At 42.9% G+C, this 18,927-nt stretch overlaps 2 protein-coding genes across 2 annotated transcripts in view; one reads left to right on the plus strand and one right to left on the minus strand.

Moving 5' to 3' along the window:
• KIF4A (kinesin family member 4A) overlaps window positions 1-18,927 on the minus strand; it is a 114,877-nt gene that overhangs the window by 3,657 nt on the left and 92,293 nt on the right. The window contains exons 21-28 of the mRNA XM_032393880.1: window positions 18,522-18,677; window positions 18,299-18,399; window positions 12,788-12,917; window positions 10,626-10,796; window positions 10,146-10,253; window positions 9,053-9,130; window positions 8,616-8,714; window positions 7,776-7,961 (exon numbers count right to left, since the gene is read on the minus strand). Of these exons, the coding sequence (XP_032249771.1) occupies window positions 7,776-7,961; window positions 8,616-8,714; window positions 9,053-9,130; window positions 10,146-10,253; window positions 10,626-10,796; window positions 12,788-12,917; window positions 18,299-18,399; window positions 18,522-18,677 (1,029 nt within the window). The remainder of the gene's footprint in view (window positions 1-7,775; window positions 7,962-8,615; window positions 8,715-9,052; window positions 9,131-10,145; window positions 10,254-10,625; window positions 10,797-12,787; window positions 12,918-18,298; window positions 18,400-18,521; window positions 18,678-18,927) is intronic.
• LOC116625383 (ATP synthase subunit f, mitochondrial) lies at window positions 12,043-12,464 on the plus strand. The gene has a single exon (XM_032393881.1). It carries the CDS (start codon window positions 12,064-12,066, stop codon window positions 12,328-12,330), a length of 267 nt encoding a protein of 88 aa, XP_032249772.1. The 5' UTR covers window positions 12,043-12,063; the 3' UTR covers window positions 12,331-12,464.

Genomic DNA, 18,927 nt, shown 5'->3' on the forward strand with positions numbered 1-18,927 from the left:
CAGCGGTAGTTTCACCCAACTCACATTTCTGCACTTTGTTCAGCGTCAGCCTGGGCTACGTCCTCAGCAGTTTAATCATTTGACATTTTAATAAATCACCGAGGATATGAAATAAAATCATTTACATTTGTATAGCACTTTACAATTTCCAGAGTCCTTTCATATATATTAATACCAAATCTCATTTGATTCTCATAACCAGTCTACAGGGTAGGCATGTTTATTGGCTGTTAACAACGGCACAAAACTGGAAGGATGATTAATAAGTAAGATAACAGAATCACAATTCAAAAATATTTTGACAGGCTGGAATTCTGGGCTGCAAGTCGAAGGAGAAGTTCTAACAAGGATAAACTGAAGTCTGGCATCTGGGTTCTCCCCACATCAGCCATATAAATATAATATGGGGGGGGCGAGTTGGCTTAAAAGTACTTGGTGCAAAAAGGGCCTAAGGATGTGGGGTGTCAGCAAGCTCCATGAGTCAACAGTGTGAAATGGCTGTCCACAAGCAGATCAGTCAGGCAGAAATTGTCCAAGTTCATCCTTGATTGTGACATCCAGAAATGAGCATCACTTTCTAATATTGGTATGGCCATTGGGAGGTAGACGGACACAACACAACGCCCTTGTTTGGAAATCATGGGGAGCAACTGCTTCACTAGACTCTGGGTCAGTCAGACCCCATTTGATAGAATGTGCCGTATATTAGGGCATCATAATTTTTTTCGGGTATATAAAAGCACAGACAACAACGACAAAATCCACTCATGTTCTCACTCTTCCCTTAATAACTAAAATACAGATATAACTGAAACCTCCTACCTACCCTTTCCTGATCCTATTCACCTCCCTCTCTCCCCGGGGCAAAGTCTCTTGAATTAGGTGTTTATTAGTCCCATGCAGGTCTTTTTTTTTTTTTTTTTTTTTAACCACATATGAGTTTCCATTAAAAAATAGAATGATCTTACATGTTTTGAAACTATATAAGTGGTATCTTATTATATAGCACTGTTATAAGTGCTTTCCATGTATTAAACCCACTTAATCAGTAGGTATGTTTCCCTGTGCACACATTCGGGAGTTTAGTGTGTGTATGTGTTTAATAAAGAGGACATTAAACAATAAAAAAAAGGCAGGTGACCAGTGTTACAGGAAGCAACGTTATAAGAGAAATGGTGGAAGAAGGGGGGATAGTTTGGCTTGGAACAAACATAGGTGGCAGAGCTCACAGAGTGATGGATTAGAGCCAGAAGAGACCTTGGCGACCGTCTGGAGCCTGATTTGATGTATGAAGCCCCTCTCTAATGTCCCTGGTCTAATTATCTGAAGCTCTATTTATCCTGAGACGAGGATAGTTTCTATATAACTTCTGACCACAGGACCCAGTTCTGCCATCTGGAATGATAAGGAATCAGTTTAACCACACTTGCATAGCATTCTTGTTCAAACCTTGAACATAATTTCCACTACCCAGTCCCCCTCTGTCCAGATCTCAAAGCTAAATATACGTAGCTTCCTCAATGATCCACCACATGACATGGTTTCCAAGAATCCTCACCACCTTGGTCATACACCAATTTGTCCAAGTTCATCCTTAATTGTGACATCCAGAAATGAACATAACTTTCTAATTTTGGTGTGGCCATTGTGAGGTAGACTGACACAACACAACTCCCTTGTTATGGACCTAACGGTCTTGTTCATGAGGCCTAAAAATCACAGTAGCTTTTTTTCCTTTGTCCTATCTTTGTGAATCCATACTGAGTTTACAGTTAAATACAAGCCCTTAAGTCTCTCTCATAGAACAACCATCATCGTTCTGTTAGTTGTAAAGGTAAAAGAAACCATTGTAATATCTTTTTTCCTGATTTTGAGATTAATATATATCACTTTAAAAATCTGAAAATTGAAACCATGATTTTAAATATTTAATGGCTGTAGTTTCTTCATGTAGAAATGTCCATTTATTTAACCAGCCCCCTAATGTTAGACATTAAGATTGTTTTCAAAGAAATTGCTTCCTATTACCAATCATATTACCATAGATTCCTGCTACATAAACACAATCTAAATCTTCCCGCTATCGACAAGGCTCTCCATGATCTGGCCCCTAATTACCCCTCTGGCCTGACCTTGACTACTCTCTCCCACTTTTCAATACTCTCCAGCTACCTTGGCCTTTTCAGCTGTTCCTTGATAAACCAAACCCATTCTTGCCTGAGGTCTTTGCATTTGCTGTTCCCTTTTCCTGAAATGTTTTCCCTCTGGTTCTTTCCCTGACTTGCTCCTTTACTTTGCTGAGATCTTTTTGCTTAAGTATCTCCTCCTTAGAGAGGCCTCTCCCAAGCACTCTTTTAAAGAACTCTTTTCCTACCCCAGAATTTTCTATGACTTCACTGTATTTTCTGTTTATCTCTTATCATCATCTAAAAATTACTTTATTTGGGGGCACCTGGGTGGCTCAGTCAGTTAGGCATCTGCCTTCAGCTCAGGTCATGATCCCGGGGTCCTGGGATCGAGCCCCGTGTTAGGCTCCCTGCCAGGCTGGGAGCCTGCTTCTCCCCCTGCTTGTGCTCTCTTGCTCTCTCTGTCAAATAAATAAATAAAATCTTTAAAAAAAATAAAATTATTTTATTTGTTTTTCTGGTCATTGTGCTGTCTTTCTCCATAAGAATGTGTTTAGTTTCATAAGGCCAAGGATCTTACCTGTCTTGTTTGTTGTATCCTCAGCACCTAGAAACAGTACTTGATATATAGCTAGGTGCTCACAAAAGTTTTGTTGAATGAATACATCTTTTTACGCACCAGTGACTATTTCCTTAGTATAAATTCCTATGTGTAAACTTACTGAGCCAAAGGACAGGAACATTTTTAAGATTTTTGATACATACTTTTTTAAAAACGATTTTTATTTTTTATTTTATTTATTTTTAGATTTTTATTTATTTATTTGACAGAGAGACACACAGTGAGAGAGGGAACACAAGCAGGGGGAGTAGGAGAGGGAGAAGCAGGCTTCCCGCTGAGCAGGGAGCCCGATGTGGGGCTCGATCCTAGGACCCTGGGACCATGACCCGAGCCGAAGGCAGACGCTCAATGACTGAGCCACCCAGGCGCCCCAAAAGATTTTTATTTTTAAGTAATCTCTACACCCAACATGGGGCTTGAATTTACAACCCTGAGATCAAGAGTCACATGCTCTACCAACTGAGCCAGCCAGGTGCCCCAGATTTTTGATACATATTTTCAAGTTGCCTTCCAGAAGTACCCCAATTTGCATACCTAATAGCAATAGACAGGAATGCCATTAGTCACCCTTGCCACTACTGGACATTATAATAAAAAAATCTTGCTTCTTTGAATACAGGACAAAAGACAGAGTTCTGTGACATGTCCTAGAGACACCTTACCAAGATGACATTGATCCATTGACTGCGACAGCCTGGGTATGGTCCTCTGACATTTACAAATTCATCTAAATGCCTCCAAAACATTCTATTATCCTGTCGATGTGTCTCTATTTTATCTAAAGGGATAATAGAATGAGAGTGGTATCTGAAGGGCTGTCATAAGGAAGAACAATTAGACTTCTACACAGTCACCCCCCATTGGGATGATTTATAGCATAGTACATTTTGGCTCGACAAGGAACAACCTCCTAACAGTTAGTGGACTACAATGGGCTGCCCTATGAGACTGTGAGCTTCCCAGTACTAGAAGTTTTCAAGCAGGCAGAGGCTAGATAAACACCTGGTAGTGGTATTATGGAAGAGTCATGACACACATGACAGATGTATTCATCACATGAATGCCATTTCACTAGCTTTAACTTCATCCTGTTCTCTTTCACACCCAGGACCCAGATCAGAATGTAAGAGAGGGAACATGACCTTGCCCTGGGCATGACCTCAAATATATATGTATGTGGTACACGGTGTGTGTGTGTGTGTGTGTGTGTGTGTGTGTGTGTGTGTGTGTTGTGTCACAACAGCTGGCAACCCACCAGCATGTCCCAAGACCACAGTTGAGAACCACTGTAATAGAGGGATTCTTTATATAGAGTGGAAAGTAGAGCTGAAAGATCTCTGGGGTTCCTGTAAGCCAGTGGTTTTCAACCCTGGCTACACATAAGAAATCCCTGGGGAGCTTTTCAAAAAGGCTAGATCCCCCCTCAGACCAATTAAATCAGAATATCTGGGGGTGGGGTCCCAGGCTCCCTATGTTGAAAAGCTCCCTTGGGGATCCTAATGTGCAGCCAGGGCTGCGAACTATTGCTTTAGAGTCTGTAATTCTTCTGGCACTGATTTCAGTGTTACGCTGTGTCTGAGAATAAGATCTGGTAAAAACTTTAACATGAAGAATATCAGACCATGACTTGGGAAGAGCCACACATGCAGTCTCTCTTGGATTCAGCTGCCTCTGCCTTTTGTAACTCCTATATCTATATATGCCCCAACTGACCAATGTTGGCCCATAGGTAGGGGCATCTCTACGCCCCTATTCAGCAGGAAGAAGTTACAGAAGATGAGACCTTCACCCTCAACAACTTTAAAGATTTAAGGGTCAAAACTGTTAGAGGGGGATGATGTGGGAAACAAAGGCAGAAGAAAAATTATTAAATTTCCTTACTCCCTACAGCCCACTGACAAGTCCTTGAAACAGGCAGAGTGACATTCCTCTAGGGACTCAGCTGTCTCGATGCTGACACTTTGCTAAGGGCAAAAGGCCATCCTAGCCTGAGCACCCCCCGCCCCGATCCTGTAAGTCTACTTTAACATATAAAGAGGTTTAGAAATTTCCTTTTTCTCTAAACCCCTCAAGATACAGGTTAGCAATCATCTCCCAAGCATATGGCCCACTGAGATACATCTGAAGGGTCTCATGACTGAGGTTTTATCAGACGGTAATAAATGACCTTTTCCCAACAATAGCTAGCCCCCTCAAGGTCCCAGAAACCTGGCTTCCAAAATTCCTTAGAGACTTATGCTATCCCTAACCCCCTCCCAACTTGAAAGTATATAATGGGCCACTCCTCATGACCCCATTGCAGCTCTTTCTGCCCAAGGGTCCTGTCCCCGTGCTTTAATGAAATCACCTTTTTGCACCCCCCCCCAATAACCCAAAAATCAAAACAAAACAAAACAAAAACCCAGACTATGACAGGAGACCCAGGCTCTGGTCCTATATTTAATATTTGGTATGACCTTGGACAAGTCACTTCACTCAAGTTCCTCTCCATTCTTTCATCACCAAGGAAGAGATAAGAATTCCTGCTCCCTCTTTTCTGCCAAATTCTCATTCAAATGAGAATGTTTGTAAAATGCTTACAGTGCTTTAGTAACAATACCTGCATGATATTTTCTTCTTCACAAAGTGCTTTTGCATATATTCCTTCTTTTAACTACTCAGACACCATAAAACACCATATACAGGTAGTATTATTAAAACTCCTTAATTAATTAAAAAAAATTTATACAACATTGACTGTTACTTTGACTCAGGATATTAGTGCTGAAGGGACCTTGCACATCATTGATTCCAGTCTAATCCCATCATTGCACAGGTAAGGAATTTGAAGCCTAGGGAGATTAAGTGACCTGTTTCACGTCATCCAACTTAGCCAGTGGCAAACTCAAGACTAGAACCCATGTCTACCTGGCTTCAAAGCTATTACTTTTACTGTAGCACGTGGCCTGTCCCTCAGCATCTCCTTAGTACATATAGGAAACATGGTTGAGTGAGGAAGCCTACTTTTTCAGCATTAGCTCTAGCCGGGTCATTAGTCTGATGACTGCTGCAGTCTCCTTTAAAGCCATCTAGTGATAACGCCAGCCCATTTCAGCTGAATTGGAACTACAGATAGGATGGCCTTCGTGCAAAGCATTAAGGTCTCCAGCTAATGTGTCTACGAGCAGCCTGATCAGAGAGCAGATAGCTCTCTGCTATACATAATACATAGCATCCATGTACTTTGAGGTTGCTAAAAGGGAGAAACTAGATCCTGTGCCTGTTCCCCTAATGCCCAGTTATATTCTCTTCTCAAGTTATTAAATCAGGGAAAAGCCTAGAAAAGAATAATCTCTCACGGTTTTAGACATAGATTTTATCACTGATAGCAAATACATACTTGCAATTTTTACTAGATTCCTCTATTTCCCTTTTACACGTGGAGCAACATTGCTATGATACACACAGTAAGCTTGCTTCGAGCACAAGTAAACACATATTTGCTTCACATTTGGACACGTCTTCCCAGGGGTTTTAGGTCCCCTACCATTTGTTTCTGTGTGTACTTCTCAACTCCGCTTCCTATTACTTAGCTGACCCTCGTATCTACATTCAGCTCATGCTCTCTACTTGGGTCATAGTAGAGTCCGTAAACGTTTGTTGAATAATTGAATGAAAGTCAGACATGTTCTGCCCCATTTTCTGTAAGTGTCCTAACCCCCTGTCCTCTACAACTAAGTCTTTGCGATATGCCATTCAATGTGCCAGCAACGGCCTCCCACTTGCTGCCAAGACCGTATTTCCCTTTCCGTCTCATGATGCAGTAATAGTCGTCTCTTTTATGGTATCTTCCTAAACTATATCTTCTTGGTTTGGCCTTATAGTCACTCTTAAAAATCCCTCAGTCCGTCTCCCTGAGATGAATATGCTGAGGTTCTTTGGTATGCTTCTATTTCTTTGCCTGGTTTTCCCACTAGATTATAAGCTCTCTGAGGCTAAGGATGAGCTCTTACTCCCACTAAGCGCATGTGATATGTCGCATCCTGATGACTCTTTCCAAATGATTTAATGACACCATGACTAGCTATTCCTCACAACTTGCTTCGCTCCGGTGTTGTGGCCTTCTAAGGCTCAGTCCCCTATGTGGTGCTCAAGCAGCTAACGAAATTGAGTTAACCTTCCAGGAAGCCGGCTAGGATCCTTTATGAACTGTCCTCCTTCAGTGGAATGTGGCCACAGGGCACGGTTGGGGTAGTGGTGAACTCTAGTGCCTGGGAAGTTAATGTTTCAACATAAAACATCTAGGTTTGATAATTACGTAGGACTATCATTGTGGAAGTAAATAAAGCATGCCTCAAAGTCACTCTGTTCCTAACTAACCTTAACGTGGTGTGTTGGATCTTAATTATTAGCCCTTTCTGTAATTCCTATTGCCCCTTAGCCTAGGGAGCAAAATTACTCTATGAGGCAAGGAAGATAAAGTTCCCACTTAGCTTCTGGTCTGCAATTTTTACTGATAGAACCATGACATGGTAGAAACAAACTGGACTTGGAGTCAGAATATTTGGTTTCAAGTCCTGACTGTTCTTGGTTTTATGACCTTGAGCAAGGTCATTTCCCTCCTGTGGGTCTCAAATCCATCTGTAAAATGCAAACAATAAATACCTCACTGGATTTTTTTTTTTTGTGATGAAAAAAGGAGATAACCTATATGAGAATGGTTTATAAACTGCAAAGTGCTATGAAAATATGAAGGATTATTATGATCGCTTTGGAAACAGCCTCAATGAAATGGTACAGAATACTACCACCCGTTCAGACCTCGTAAGAACCTAAAAACACAAAGAGAGCCATCTTGTGCACTCAGGCAGCCTTCTCTGCTAGCCCCACGTTCCATACAGAGCTGGCCCAACAAGGACTCCTCGGTGGAGCCAATGCCTTTGAACGGGACCCAGGGGCTCAGGTGCAGGGCATGGGGCCAGCAAATCCCCACTGGCAGTGAAGACCAAGGACTAGAACCCCTGACAGAGATGAGAGCTGCCTCCTACCCCTTGGATGTTCTTCTTGGACACCTTAACTAATTTTGTTGGCTTCCATTCCTCATCATCCCCATCATCGTCATCATCACCAGCACTGTCCTCAGGCTCATTCACAGAATGCTCTGAATAATATTTTAGATCCTCGATGTCCATGCTTTGCTCCAGGAACTTTTCTTTAAAACGGGAAGGTTTCGGCTAAGAAGAAAGGTTTGGAATGATCAGTTAATAAAATTTTAAAAACACACGTAGATCAAATCTTCCCAGTAGCTGCTGCCAGCTATCTTCTCAGAGCTGAGATTTCAGACTCCCTCAAATATAGCCCCTTGGCTTTCCCAGTCAGAATTAATTCTGCTGTAGCCTTTGGCCTTACAGAGTCTTTGAAGGGATGGAAACTGAAGGGGTAGTGGCTGAGCAATCTGAGGGAGGAAAGAAGGACTCATGATATGATGAGATAAGTATCTTTGGATGGACAGCTGAACACTGCTCTTTTCTCCTGCTCCCCCTCCGTTGTTACATAATGCCTCTACATGGCCAAAAGTCAGCCTTCTGGGGAGGGAGAATGCCTATTTTCCTCAAGAGTGGACTGTAGTTTTATTTGGGACTCCAGGGCAAACGGAGATGCTGGAATTTGGGATTTTTTAAAGATTTTATTTTTAAGTAAGCTCTGCACTCAATGTGAGGCTCGAACTCACAACCCTGAGATCAAGAGTCGCATGCTCTACTGACTGAGCCAGCCGGGCACCCTGGGGTTTGGGGTTTTTCACTCTCAACCTCTTCTAAAAGACGAATCTAGCACACTCACCCCCGACCGTGGCCACACGAAGGTATTACCAGCACTGAGCAGTTTACCTTAGGTGGGATATATTCGAAAGAAGAGTCTGGAGATAGAAGGGCATCCTTAGGAAGATGAGGTTTCTGTCTGCTGGCTACCTGGAGGAGGGTCAGTTTCTGTTTGAAAAGAGAATGCACAGTGTATACTGCAGGGCAGCTTCCGGGAGTGTTGATGGCTAAAACATACGGATTCCTAAGTTAGCCGCATTGAAACCATAGTAAAGCAGGCTGGAGGACTCTCACTTTAGAAGATCAGTATTAGATTCAGAAAAGAGCAGATTAAAAAATGTGTGTTTATACCATTTTGAAATGCACATGACCATATCATACGGAAAGTCGCTATAGACCTCAAAAATAGAACCGACTCTTCATACTCGGGGCTGTTCCCAAGAGCTGCCCTCAGTTGCAACAGGGTCTCCCAGGGCTTATTAGAAGTGGGTGGGAAGCCGTATTACCTGCTTGATGATTTCATTCTCTCGGAGAAGCTGCTGATTTTGCTCGCACACTTCTCGCATCTTCTCAAGTTCTTCATCCTATTTCCAGATAGTGCAGTGATAGGTGGGGTTATTTTCGGCACTACATGTGGGTTACCAAACAACTCACATAGACGAAAACACAGTGCTGCCAAGTTGCTGGAGCAGATGGTTTTTGCACAGCAGGCACCGGCACCCAGAAAACTGCCTGATTCCCACCAGTGCCTAGGTGTCCTGAATGCCACTTCTAGCCCAACGCTCCCAAGCGGTCCTGACCGCACTCAGAGGAACCATGCGCTCTGCCCTAAATGCTCTCCTTATTCTCTTCTATTCTCAAGCCTTACGTCCCTTACGCATTCACATCAGGATGCTGATTAAGAGACCCCCATGGACAGTTAGCTTCGTTTCTTTCAAGTCTACAGATGCTTTTGTTTACCCTTCTAAACACAGACTAGGCAGTTTATTTGCTACTCTAATAACCCTGATTAAACTTCCTGGCACTTAAGACAACCAGATTCACAATTCGTGCATATGACTTTAACTAGTTTGGTTATGTCTTTGATGGGAGGTGCCAAGGAAACCCTAGAGACTTGTGCTTCAGAAAAAAAAAAAGGATTCTAAGTTGGACAAAATAGTGTTCCAACACGCTGCTAAGGGGTGTGGTGTTCCCAGGCTCTGGGAGATATTCAGACCCCAGGCACTTTACAAACATGTCAGGTCTCAGCTCAGAACAGGCTCAAAAAGAGAAAGCTGAATGCCCTTAGGATTCTATGGGATGACTGAACTTTCTCAACCCTTTTGGAGCTCAGGGCTGAGGCAAGGAACCAGGAGGCCTCAAAGTCTGGTGTGGAGTACGTAATGTCATTTCCGTACCAAAAAGGAGGTTATGCTATGCATGGTTACATTCTAAATACCCCTAAATTGATCAAATAGGGCCCAAAGGCCATAGAGGTTACTATTATAAACCCCTTTTCAGTAGTTACTCTCCGCTGCAAGTACAATGGTGTAAATCAGCCAGGATTCGCAGCCGGGCCTGTGGACCCCATCTCTAGAGACCCTCGCCCCATTATCGTACCTGGCACTTGAGTATGCTCAGCAGCTGCTGCTCCTTCTCACTCACTGACTCCTCTAGCTGCTTCTCTGCCATTTGGCTTTGCTGCAGCTGGCTGAGAAGGTAGAGCACCTAGAGAAAGACACAGCCCAATGGGACCAACAGCATGACAGGAGAAAGGAATTCCAGCTTAGTCCAAGCGGTGACCCAGAGGAGTCCTCTGACTTAGAGGTCCCTGTTATCTTTCCTTCTCATGGCTTGAAGCAGTAAGCGCAGCCTCGATGTTAATCTTGGTATCAAAGTTGGAGGCTAAGAGCCACCGTGTGTGTCAGCTTCGACAAGTAATTTCTCTCTTTCGGGTTCCTCGTTTGCAAAACTTGGAAAAGACGACTACACAGGCCTTCGAAGGCAACTTCATACCCCACCCCTCACTGTCTTTTCAAAACTAACAACAAAAATGACCCTCTGTTTCTCAGTATAGCTTCTGGGCTTGCCAGAGCTTACCTTCTCTTGGTGCTGCTGTTCCACCCTGACCAGCTCTGCCTGTAACTCGGTCTCGATTTCGGCAAAATGATTTCGTTCCTCAAACAGCATCTTCTGCATGTCAGCGCAGCTGGCTTTGTTCTGTTTCAGGCTGCTTTCAAGCTTGCTGACCTGTATTTTGGAGGAGACCAGCTGGAAGGGATAAAAGAAGATGAGTTTATTTGGAGAATGGCCACCTTTCCCCATTCATTCGGCAGGAGAATGTCAGCTTTCCTGAAACGGACTGAGAAAAGTTCCTCCATGTCCAGAGTCCATTTTTTTCCTATGTCACATGGATTCTACCAGTGAATAGGAACAACGCCACCCAGGCCAAGAGTCCATATTTCTGTTGAAATCGAGCTCTTCGAGCTAGGAGCCATGGCTAAGGTCATTCAATCTCTTGCTCTGTCTCCGGGCAAGAATGAACTGAACACAAACAGTATCTGACAACTCCAAATTCTGATATTTAAGACTTTCTTCCTTCATTCTGAAGAGGAATCCATAGGACACACCCTTATGGCCAATTAGGTCCCATGTCAGAACATCTGAATTCGCGTGTTGAAACTAGTAGACACGTTAGCTGGTGCTGTAGGTCTGGCTCTTCAGGCTAGACTGATATCCTGTGCTGGCCTGGTTTTATAGTCTCTACTAGCCCACACGGGGAACATCATAAATACCAGTGTTCACAAGACTAATCAGGATTTCCTACTTGGTAGGACGAATCTGCTAACCCCATCCAAAAACATATAAAGGATAACATCGCTCAAACTTCCAGAGTTGGAGTTTGTATGCTTGTCTCAAAGTGAAGATGCCTCAGTGACAACGTAAGATGATATATTATTATTATTATTTTTTAAAGATTTTATTTATTTATTTGACAGAGAGCAAGAGAGGGAATACAAGCAGGGGGAGTGGGAGAGGGAGAAGCAGGCTTCCCGCAGAGCGGGGAGCCCGATGCGGGGCTCGATCCCAGGATCCTGGGATCATGACCTGAGCCGAAGGCAGACGCTTAACGACTGAGCCATCTACGTGCCCCGATATATTATTTTAAAGCCAGTGAAGATGTACTTTCCTTAAGATGAATATATGTGAAAAGATGATTAGGTTTCCTCTTTTCTAGATTGTACCTTAAACTTTTTGAATACACATCTCATAGGTGTTTTTTTCTTTTTTTTTAAAGATTTTATTTATTTGAGAGCAAGAATGAGAGATAGAGAGAGCATGAGAGGGGGGAGGGTCAGAGGGAGAAGCCGACTCCCTGCTGAGCAGGGAGCCCGATGTGGGACTCGATCCTGGGACTCCAGCATCATGACCTGAGCCGAAGGCAGTTGCTTAACCAACTGAGCCACCCAGGGGTCCCCCTCATAGGTGTTTTAAAAAGTAGTGCAGTATAGGCAGAGCGGACACCCAGGACTCCAAGATGGCGTCAGTCGTACCAGTGAAGGAGAAGAAGCTCATGGATGTGAAACTGGGAGAGCTGCCCAGCTGGATACTGATGCGAGATTTCACCCCTAAGGGCATTGCTGGAGCATTTCAAAGAGGTTACTACCGATATTACAACAAGTATGTCAATGTGAAGAAAGGGGGCGTTGCTGGGATTTCTATGGTGCTGGCAGCTTATGTGCTTTTCAACTACTGTCGTTGTTACAAGGAACTCAAACACGAGCGGCTACGCAAGTACCACTGAAGAGGGCCCAGTGTGGAGGCACATTCGGCATTCCTGACCATGACCTTTGCCTGGCACCCTTGAATCCTTTCATATTCTAATTCAGAATTAACATCCAATAAAAGATGACTGGTACTTGGAAAAAAAAAAAAAAAGTAGTGCAGTATAATAGTTTCTGTTTAACCAGTGGCCTACTATGGCATCCTGATTATTTTCCCAATAATAATACCAGACATTTATCGAGCACTTGCTGTACGCCAGGCACGACAGGTATCAACTTGCAAGTCATATATTTTTCTATGTGACTGGCCTGTACTTGTTCACACCAACCTTTCCCCATAAAACTCTCTAATACTAGTGTCATTGCGGCTTCTACCATGAAAGGTGGCAATAACACTACGACGGTATTCCCGGCTAACATCTTATTTCAACCTATCCAGCCAGACCCCTAATTGCTGGTAGGAATAGTGATGCTTACCTCTCCAATTAAATATTTCAGGGCACACTTGGCTTCCAGGATGGTAGCAATATTCTCCCAGCGGTGTTTTGGCCTGTCTTCACTTTCTGCATCCAGCAGCTTTTGCTGTAGGTCAGCAATCTGAGCACTCCTTCAAGGAAAGAAACAGTGAGACTTACTGCTAGCATCCTCAACACCAAGGAGGAGAGCTCTGTGGGGTTCTTCAGATAGGTTTATGGATGGAGGTATCGGTGAAATAGCATTTAAATAATGACTGAATCGGGGCGCCTGGGTGTCTCAGTCGTTAAGCATCTGCCTTCAGCTCAGGTCATGATCCCAGGGTCCTAGGATCGAGCCCCACTTCGGGCTCCCTGCTCGGTGGGAGGCCTGCTTCTCCCTCTCCCACTCCCCCTGCTTGTGTTCCCTCTCTCGCTGTGTCTCTCTCTGTCAAATAAAAAAATCTTAAAAAAAAATAATGAATGAATCATCTGGCTAGGATTTTATACAGTATCTCAAATCCTGACGCAAAAGGAACCTGAGAGACTATCCAAATGGTTTTATTTTATTAAATACTGGTTGCAATAAATGGGTCATATAGTGGGACTTGGAAAGATTTGTTTTAGTAGGGCTTCTGTTGCAGTGCATTGACTGCAATGTGACTTTGTCTTGAGGCCATGTAAGTTCAGAGTATGATATAGTGGCTCAACTATGCAAGGAGAAGAGTCAGGTTGGAGACCTGAAGGAAAAAAATTCTCAAATGTACAAGCACTGGGGCGCCTGGGGGGCTCAGTTGGTTAAGTGTCTGCCTTCGGCTCAGGTCATGATCCCAGGGTCCTGGGATGGAGCCCCGTGTCGGGCTCCCTGCTCAGCGGGGAGTCTGCTTCTCCCTCTGCCTCTGCCCCTGCTCGTGCTTTCCCTCTTTCTCTCTCCCAAATGAATAAAATGAAATCTTTAAAAAAACAAATAAAAAAAGGACAAACAGGCAGATGTTCTTTGTTGGAACCAAATACCAAATTGAGACCGATGGCTAGTGCTGTGAGAGGTTATCTTGAAGTGCCTACCACAGAACAGAGAAGTTTCTTTTTTTTTTTTTTAAAGATTTTATTTATTTATTTGACAGAGAAAGAGGCAGCGAGAGAGGGAACACAAGCAAGGGGAGTGTGAGAGGGAGAAGCAGGCTTCCCGCGGAGCAGGGAGCCCGATGCGGGGCTCGATCCCAGGACCCTGGGATCATGACCTGAGCTGAAGGCAGACACTTAACGACTGAGCCACCCAGGTGCCCCAGAACAGAGAAGTTTCTAAGAAGACTAGATACCCTGACCCCGGTTATAGCTTACAGATGCTTTCTGATCAAGTATGGCCTGAGAGCAAGGTTTACATAGTATTTCAGTTTCATTAACAGCTTCCTTCTCAAATTTGCAATGTATCCAGTGAGAGGTAGTATGCCAGCCTATGTGAAACAGACTGCTATCTAGGGTACTATAAAAGAAGATGGGGACCAAAATAATCTAAGATAGCAGTTCTCAAATCTTAGAGTCTCAGGACCCCTCTACACTCTTAAAAATGATTGAGGACCTCTGAGAAATTCTGTTCATATATATTACAGTATTGAAGGTAAAACTGAGAAAAAATTAAACATTCATTAATTCACTTAAAATAACAATCCATTGTAATATATTTTATGAAAAATACATTTTCTAAAACAACAAAATAATTTAGTGAGAAGAGTGGGACTCTGTCACAGTTTTACGAATCTCTGTAATATCTGACTGAGTAGAAGACAGCTGGATTCTCACATCTCCCTCTGCAATCAGTCTTTTGTGACATGTTCTGGTTGATGTTAATAAAGACAATCTGGCCTCCCAGGGATATGTAGTTGGACCAAGGAGGAGCATTTTATTTATTTATTTTTTTTTTAAGATTTTATTTATTTATTTGACAGAGAGAGAGATAGCGAGAGCAGGAACACAAGCAGGGGGAGTGGGAGAGGGAGAAGCAGGCTTCCTGCCGAGCAGGAAGCCCGATGTGGGACTCGATCCCAGGACCCTGGGATCATGACCTGAGCCGAAGGCAGACGCTTAACGACTGAGCCACCCAGGCGCCCTAGGAGGAGCATTTTAATAGCCTATTCAGATAACTGTGGATATTCTTCTTTGAGACCACACTAAAACCCAACAAGTGGTAGTTCCTTAAAAATTAGTTGAAATGTGGCATCTGAAACCACTGCTAAGTAAACTTCTCTTACTTTCTTATATTAAAATCCGTTGGTCTATCTTGTAATCTGAATGGCTCTTTTATCCACACATGATTCTGTAACATATCATTTGGACAATGTTGAGTGATGCAAAGTCTCCAAATGTTAACACATTTCATTATATAATATAAAAAAAATAAACAACTCTTAGTAATCACCACTGGTCTCCTCGGAAAAGTTAAGAAAAACTGTCAAGCCCTTGGGGGCAGATAAAAGTTTTCCAGAATTCTAAGTTTTGCTTGAAAGCTCAATTCTATCTTTAGTGACAAACACTACCAGTTGTTTTTCTTGAAGTGACAAGCTCACTCTGTTCACTTTTGAGAAAATGCCTGCCAAGTACTCAAGCCTGAATAACCATAGTTCATCAGTGCTTCTTCCGAATACAACGGATGTTCCATGGAAAAAGAGGCCTATTGAGCTCACACCTCCAACAATTGCACAAGTGCTTTTCCTCTGGACAACCCTCAGACTTGAGCAAAACAGCACAAGTGCTCTGCGTGTTCTTCCTGTCCCGTCACAGAGAATACTAAATAGATTTGAACTCAAGGGTTGAAATTTAATAAAATTAACAATTTGTACTGCTTTATCAAAGCCATTCTTTTTTTTTTTTTTTTTTTTTTAAAGTAGGCGCTATGCCCAATGTGGGGCTTGAACTCAAGACCCTGAAATCAAGAGTTGCATGTTCTACCAACTGAGCCAGCCAAGCGTCCCTATCAAAGCCATTCTTAGGTAAAAGTGATTTAAAGAAACAAACAAACAACTGAGAGTGTGTGGTGGTGAAGTATACAATGACCACTAGCACAGACCGGTGCCCACTGCTTTAATTCAAGCTATGGTATGAGCAGTTTTTGTCCACTGTTGCTTGGCACCATCATGGCAAATGTCGATGGAGTAAAAACGGCAAATGAAGTCTTCACATTATTATAAAAATCATTTTAATTGCTCAGAGACCCCCAGGGGTTGCAGACAATACCCCGAGAACTCTGGCCTAATATATAGTCCTTTCCTTCAACAAGCTTATGATCAATTTATATTGACAAGACTAATAAATGTAAAAAATTAATAAATATAAAGATAACATACATCCACTGTACCACATACATGATTGACTACTGTAAGTTCTGACAGGGTTTAGAGAGGAGGATGAGTGGGGGATGAAGTGTCAGGGAAGGCTTCTTGGAAGAGGTGAGCTAGAACACTTCAGGATTGTTGTCTGTCATATGGCCTTTCCTGTCTCCTCTGACAATTCATGTCCCTTAGGTATTTTTAAAATTTAGTTTATGTCTCGGGATGCCTGGGTGGCTCAGTTGGTTGGGCGTCTGCCCTCGGCCCAGATCGTGATCCCAGAGTCCTGGGATCGAGTCCTGCGTCAGGCTCCTTGCTCAGGGGGGAGCCTGCTGCTCCCCCTGCTTGTGCGTGTTCTCTCTTTCTCTCTCTCTGACAAATAAATAAATAAAATTAAAAAAAAATTCAGTTTATGTCTCATCAACTTTAGGGAAATTGCCTTGATTAAACTCACTTCTGTTTAATTGCCCTCTACTTGGCACCTGCCTAACATTTAATCATTTAATTATGCACAGTGGTGTGCAGGTGAATGTTTCACAACCAGCACTTAAAAAACCAGACCCGATTTGTAATTTTGCTATTTCTGTGGTATAAATGTGGTAAGCTATCAAGGGTTCACAACATTCCTGCAATTTTAACAAATGATTCCAACACACCACTGTGGCATTATACTATTTCCACTTGAGAGCAAGGGTGATGCCACCTACTTTCTATATATCCCAACTGCATGCATCCAGTGCCAGCATAAAGCAGACACTCAAATGTTGGGTGACTTATAGACATATCCAAAGATAAACAGCTAGTACGTGTTGCTAGAAAAAAATTTAAATGATCATTAAGGTCTTCTGGGCAATACAATTCTATTATCCTAAGACACTATAAAATCTCTGTGAAAGTTCGATTCCTTCTAGATGTCATAGATACTTAGAAGACAGTAATAGTGATTAGAACAGCATAATTTCTGGTCTTAGAGCCAGAAAAGGAGAAAGAGAGAATGTTCACTGAGCACTTCTAATATGCCAAGTATTTGCTATGTGCTTTACGTACTAATCTAATGCTCATGATAACTTTACTTATACATTATTATATCTACTTTGCTGATGATCCCTAACGTTCTCTTCCTTCTGTACTGTTGCTCTTCTGCCATCAGTTCTTGATTTCCTCTAAAGTTTTGTTTTTAGCCAATTCTACATTTCAGAGATACTAACATGTGGTGCAACATAAAGAGCATGGGTTTTGGAACTAGATAGACCAGGTTTTTTTTTTTTAAGATTTTATTTATTTATTAGAGAGAAAGAAAGCACAAGCAAGGAGAGCGGCAGGCAGAGGGAAAGGGAGAAGCAGGCTTCCCGCTGACCAGGGAGCCCAATGTAGGGCTCGATCCCAGGACATGACCTGAGCCAAAGGCAGACGCTTAACCAACTGAGCCACCCAGGCACCCCGATAGACCAGGTTTTGAATCCCAGCTCTGTATAACCTTGAGCACGTTCCTTAAGATTTCTGAACTTGTGGGGCACCTGGGTGGCTCAGTTAATTGGGTGTCCAGATCTTGATTTTGGCTCAGGTCATGATCTCGGGGTCATGGGATCGAGCCCTGCATTGAGTTCTGTGCTTGGCAGGGAGTCTGCTTGGGATTCTCTCTCTCCCTCTGCCCCACTCCCCTGCATACTCTCTCTAAAAAAATAAAAATTAAGAAAAATAATGAAAAAAGATTTCTGAACTTCTGTTTAAATCTTTAAAGTCAGAAGAATGATACTTAGGGGCACCTGGGTGGCTCAGTCAGTTGAGCATCTGCCTACGGCGGCTCAGGTCATGATCTCCGGGTCCTGGGATCGAGTCCTGCATTGGGCTCCCTGCTCAGCAGGAGAGTCTGCTTCTTCTCCCTCTCCCTCTGTCCCTCTCCCCACCCCCAGATCATGTGCTCTCTCTCTCTCTCTCACTCCCTCTCTCAAATAAAAAAATAAAATCTTAAAAAAAAAAGTGATATTTACCTCATAAGGTATAATACTTCACAGGGAGGGATTAAATGAGAAAATGTATCTAACGTGTCTAGTGAACTGTATGGTTCAAAAAAATTGCTACGTTTTCTCACTTCTCCATCATCACAAAGCCTTTGAAAAACAAGTGTTTGAATCACTGGATTGATAGGCTCTATTTTGAGTCCAGGCATAGATTTTTATAAATTACAATGCCTTAAGAGATAGTCACATTACCTGAGTTCCATTTCAGTTTCTAGGCTTTCAATCTGCTTTGTAATGGAATCCTCTGACTCAGAAACTTGACCACGTAGTTCAGCAAGCGAGAATGTGCGCCTCTGTAAAGAATAGTGGGAATGAGGACGAAGTGCTAAAAGGAAAGTAATCCTCCAAAGTTGTGAGGGTTTTTAGGGGGCGCAGAGTCTGATTATTGGTAATGTATTTCCATGAGGGTGCTTACCCGGAGTTTAGGAGGTGGATTCTCCCCAGATTCCTTTTTCTCTTTGAGTTGAGCCACATCCTGAGCCAGGATCTTTCTATCTTCAAGAAGGTCATTCAGATGGCGTTTGGCTTCCTCAGTACTGACCATAACCTCAATTTCATTTGCAAGCCAATTCTAGAAGAGAAATCGGTGATGTTGGGTTAGGGATGAGGGATCTCTGGCCCATGGGCTAGATTCAGCTCCAGACTTAATTTCACTCAGAACAGAGCCCACACAAGTAGAAGTGAGATTTCCATTCATGCCTACACTCACCCAAAATTGTAATAGCTCTCCAAGAGCTCTTAACAGCAATATCCCAAAAGGTCATAAGAAAGGCTTTCTGCAGAAAATCTTTCTCTAGATAACCCTAGTATTTCTAAACACT

The sequence above is a fragment of the Phoca vitulina genome, unplaced genomic scaffold (genome assembly GCF_004348235.1).
Source record: "Phoca vitulina isolate PV1807 unplaced genomic scaffold, GSC_HSeal_1.0 scaffold77, whole genome shotgun sequence".
Lineage (NCBI taxonomy): Eukaryota > Metazoa > Chordata > Mammalia > Carnivora > Phocidae > Phoca > Phoca vitulina.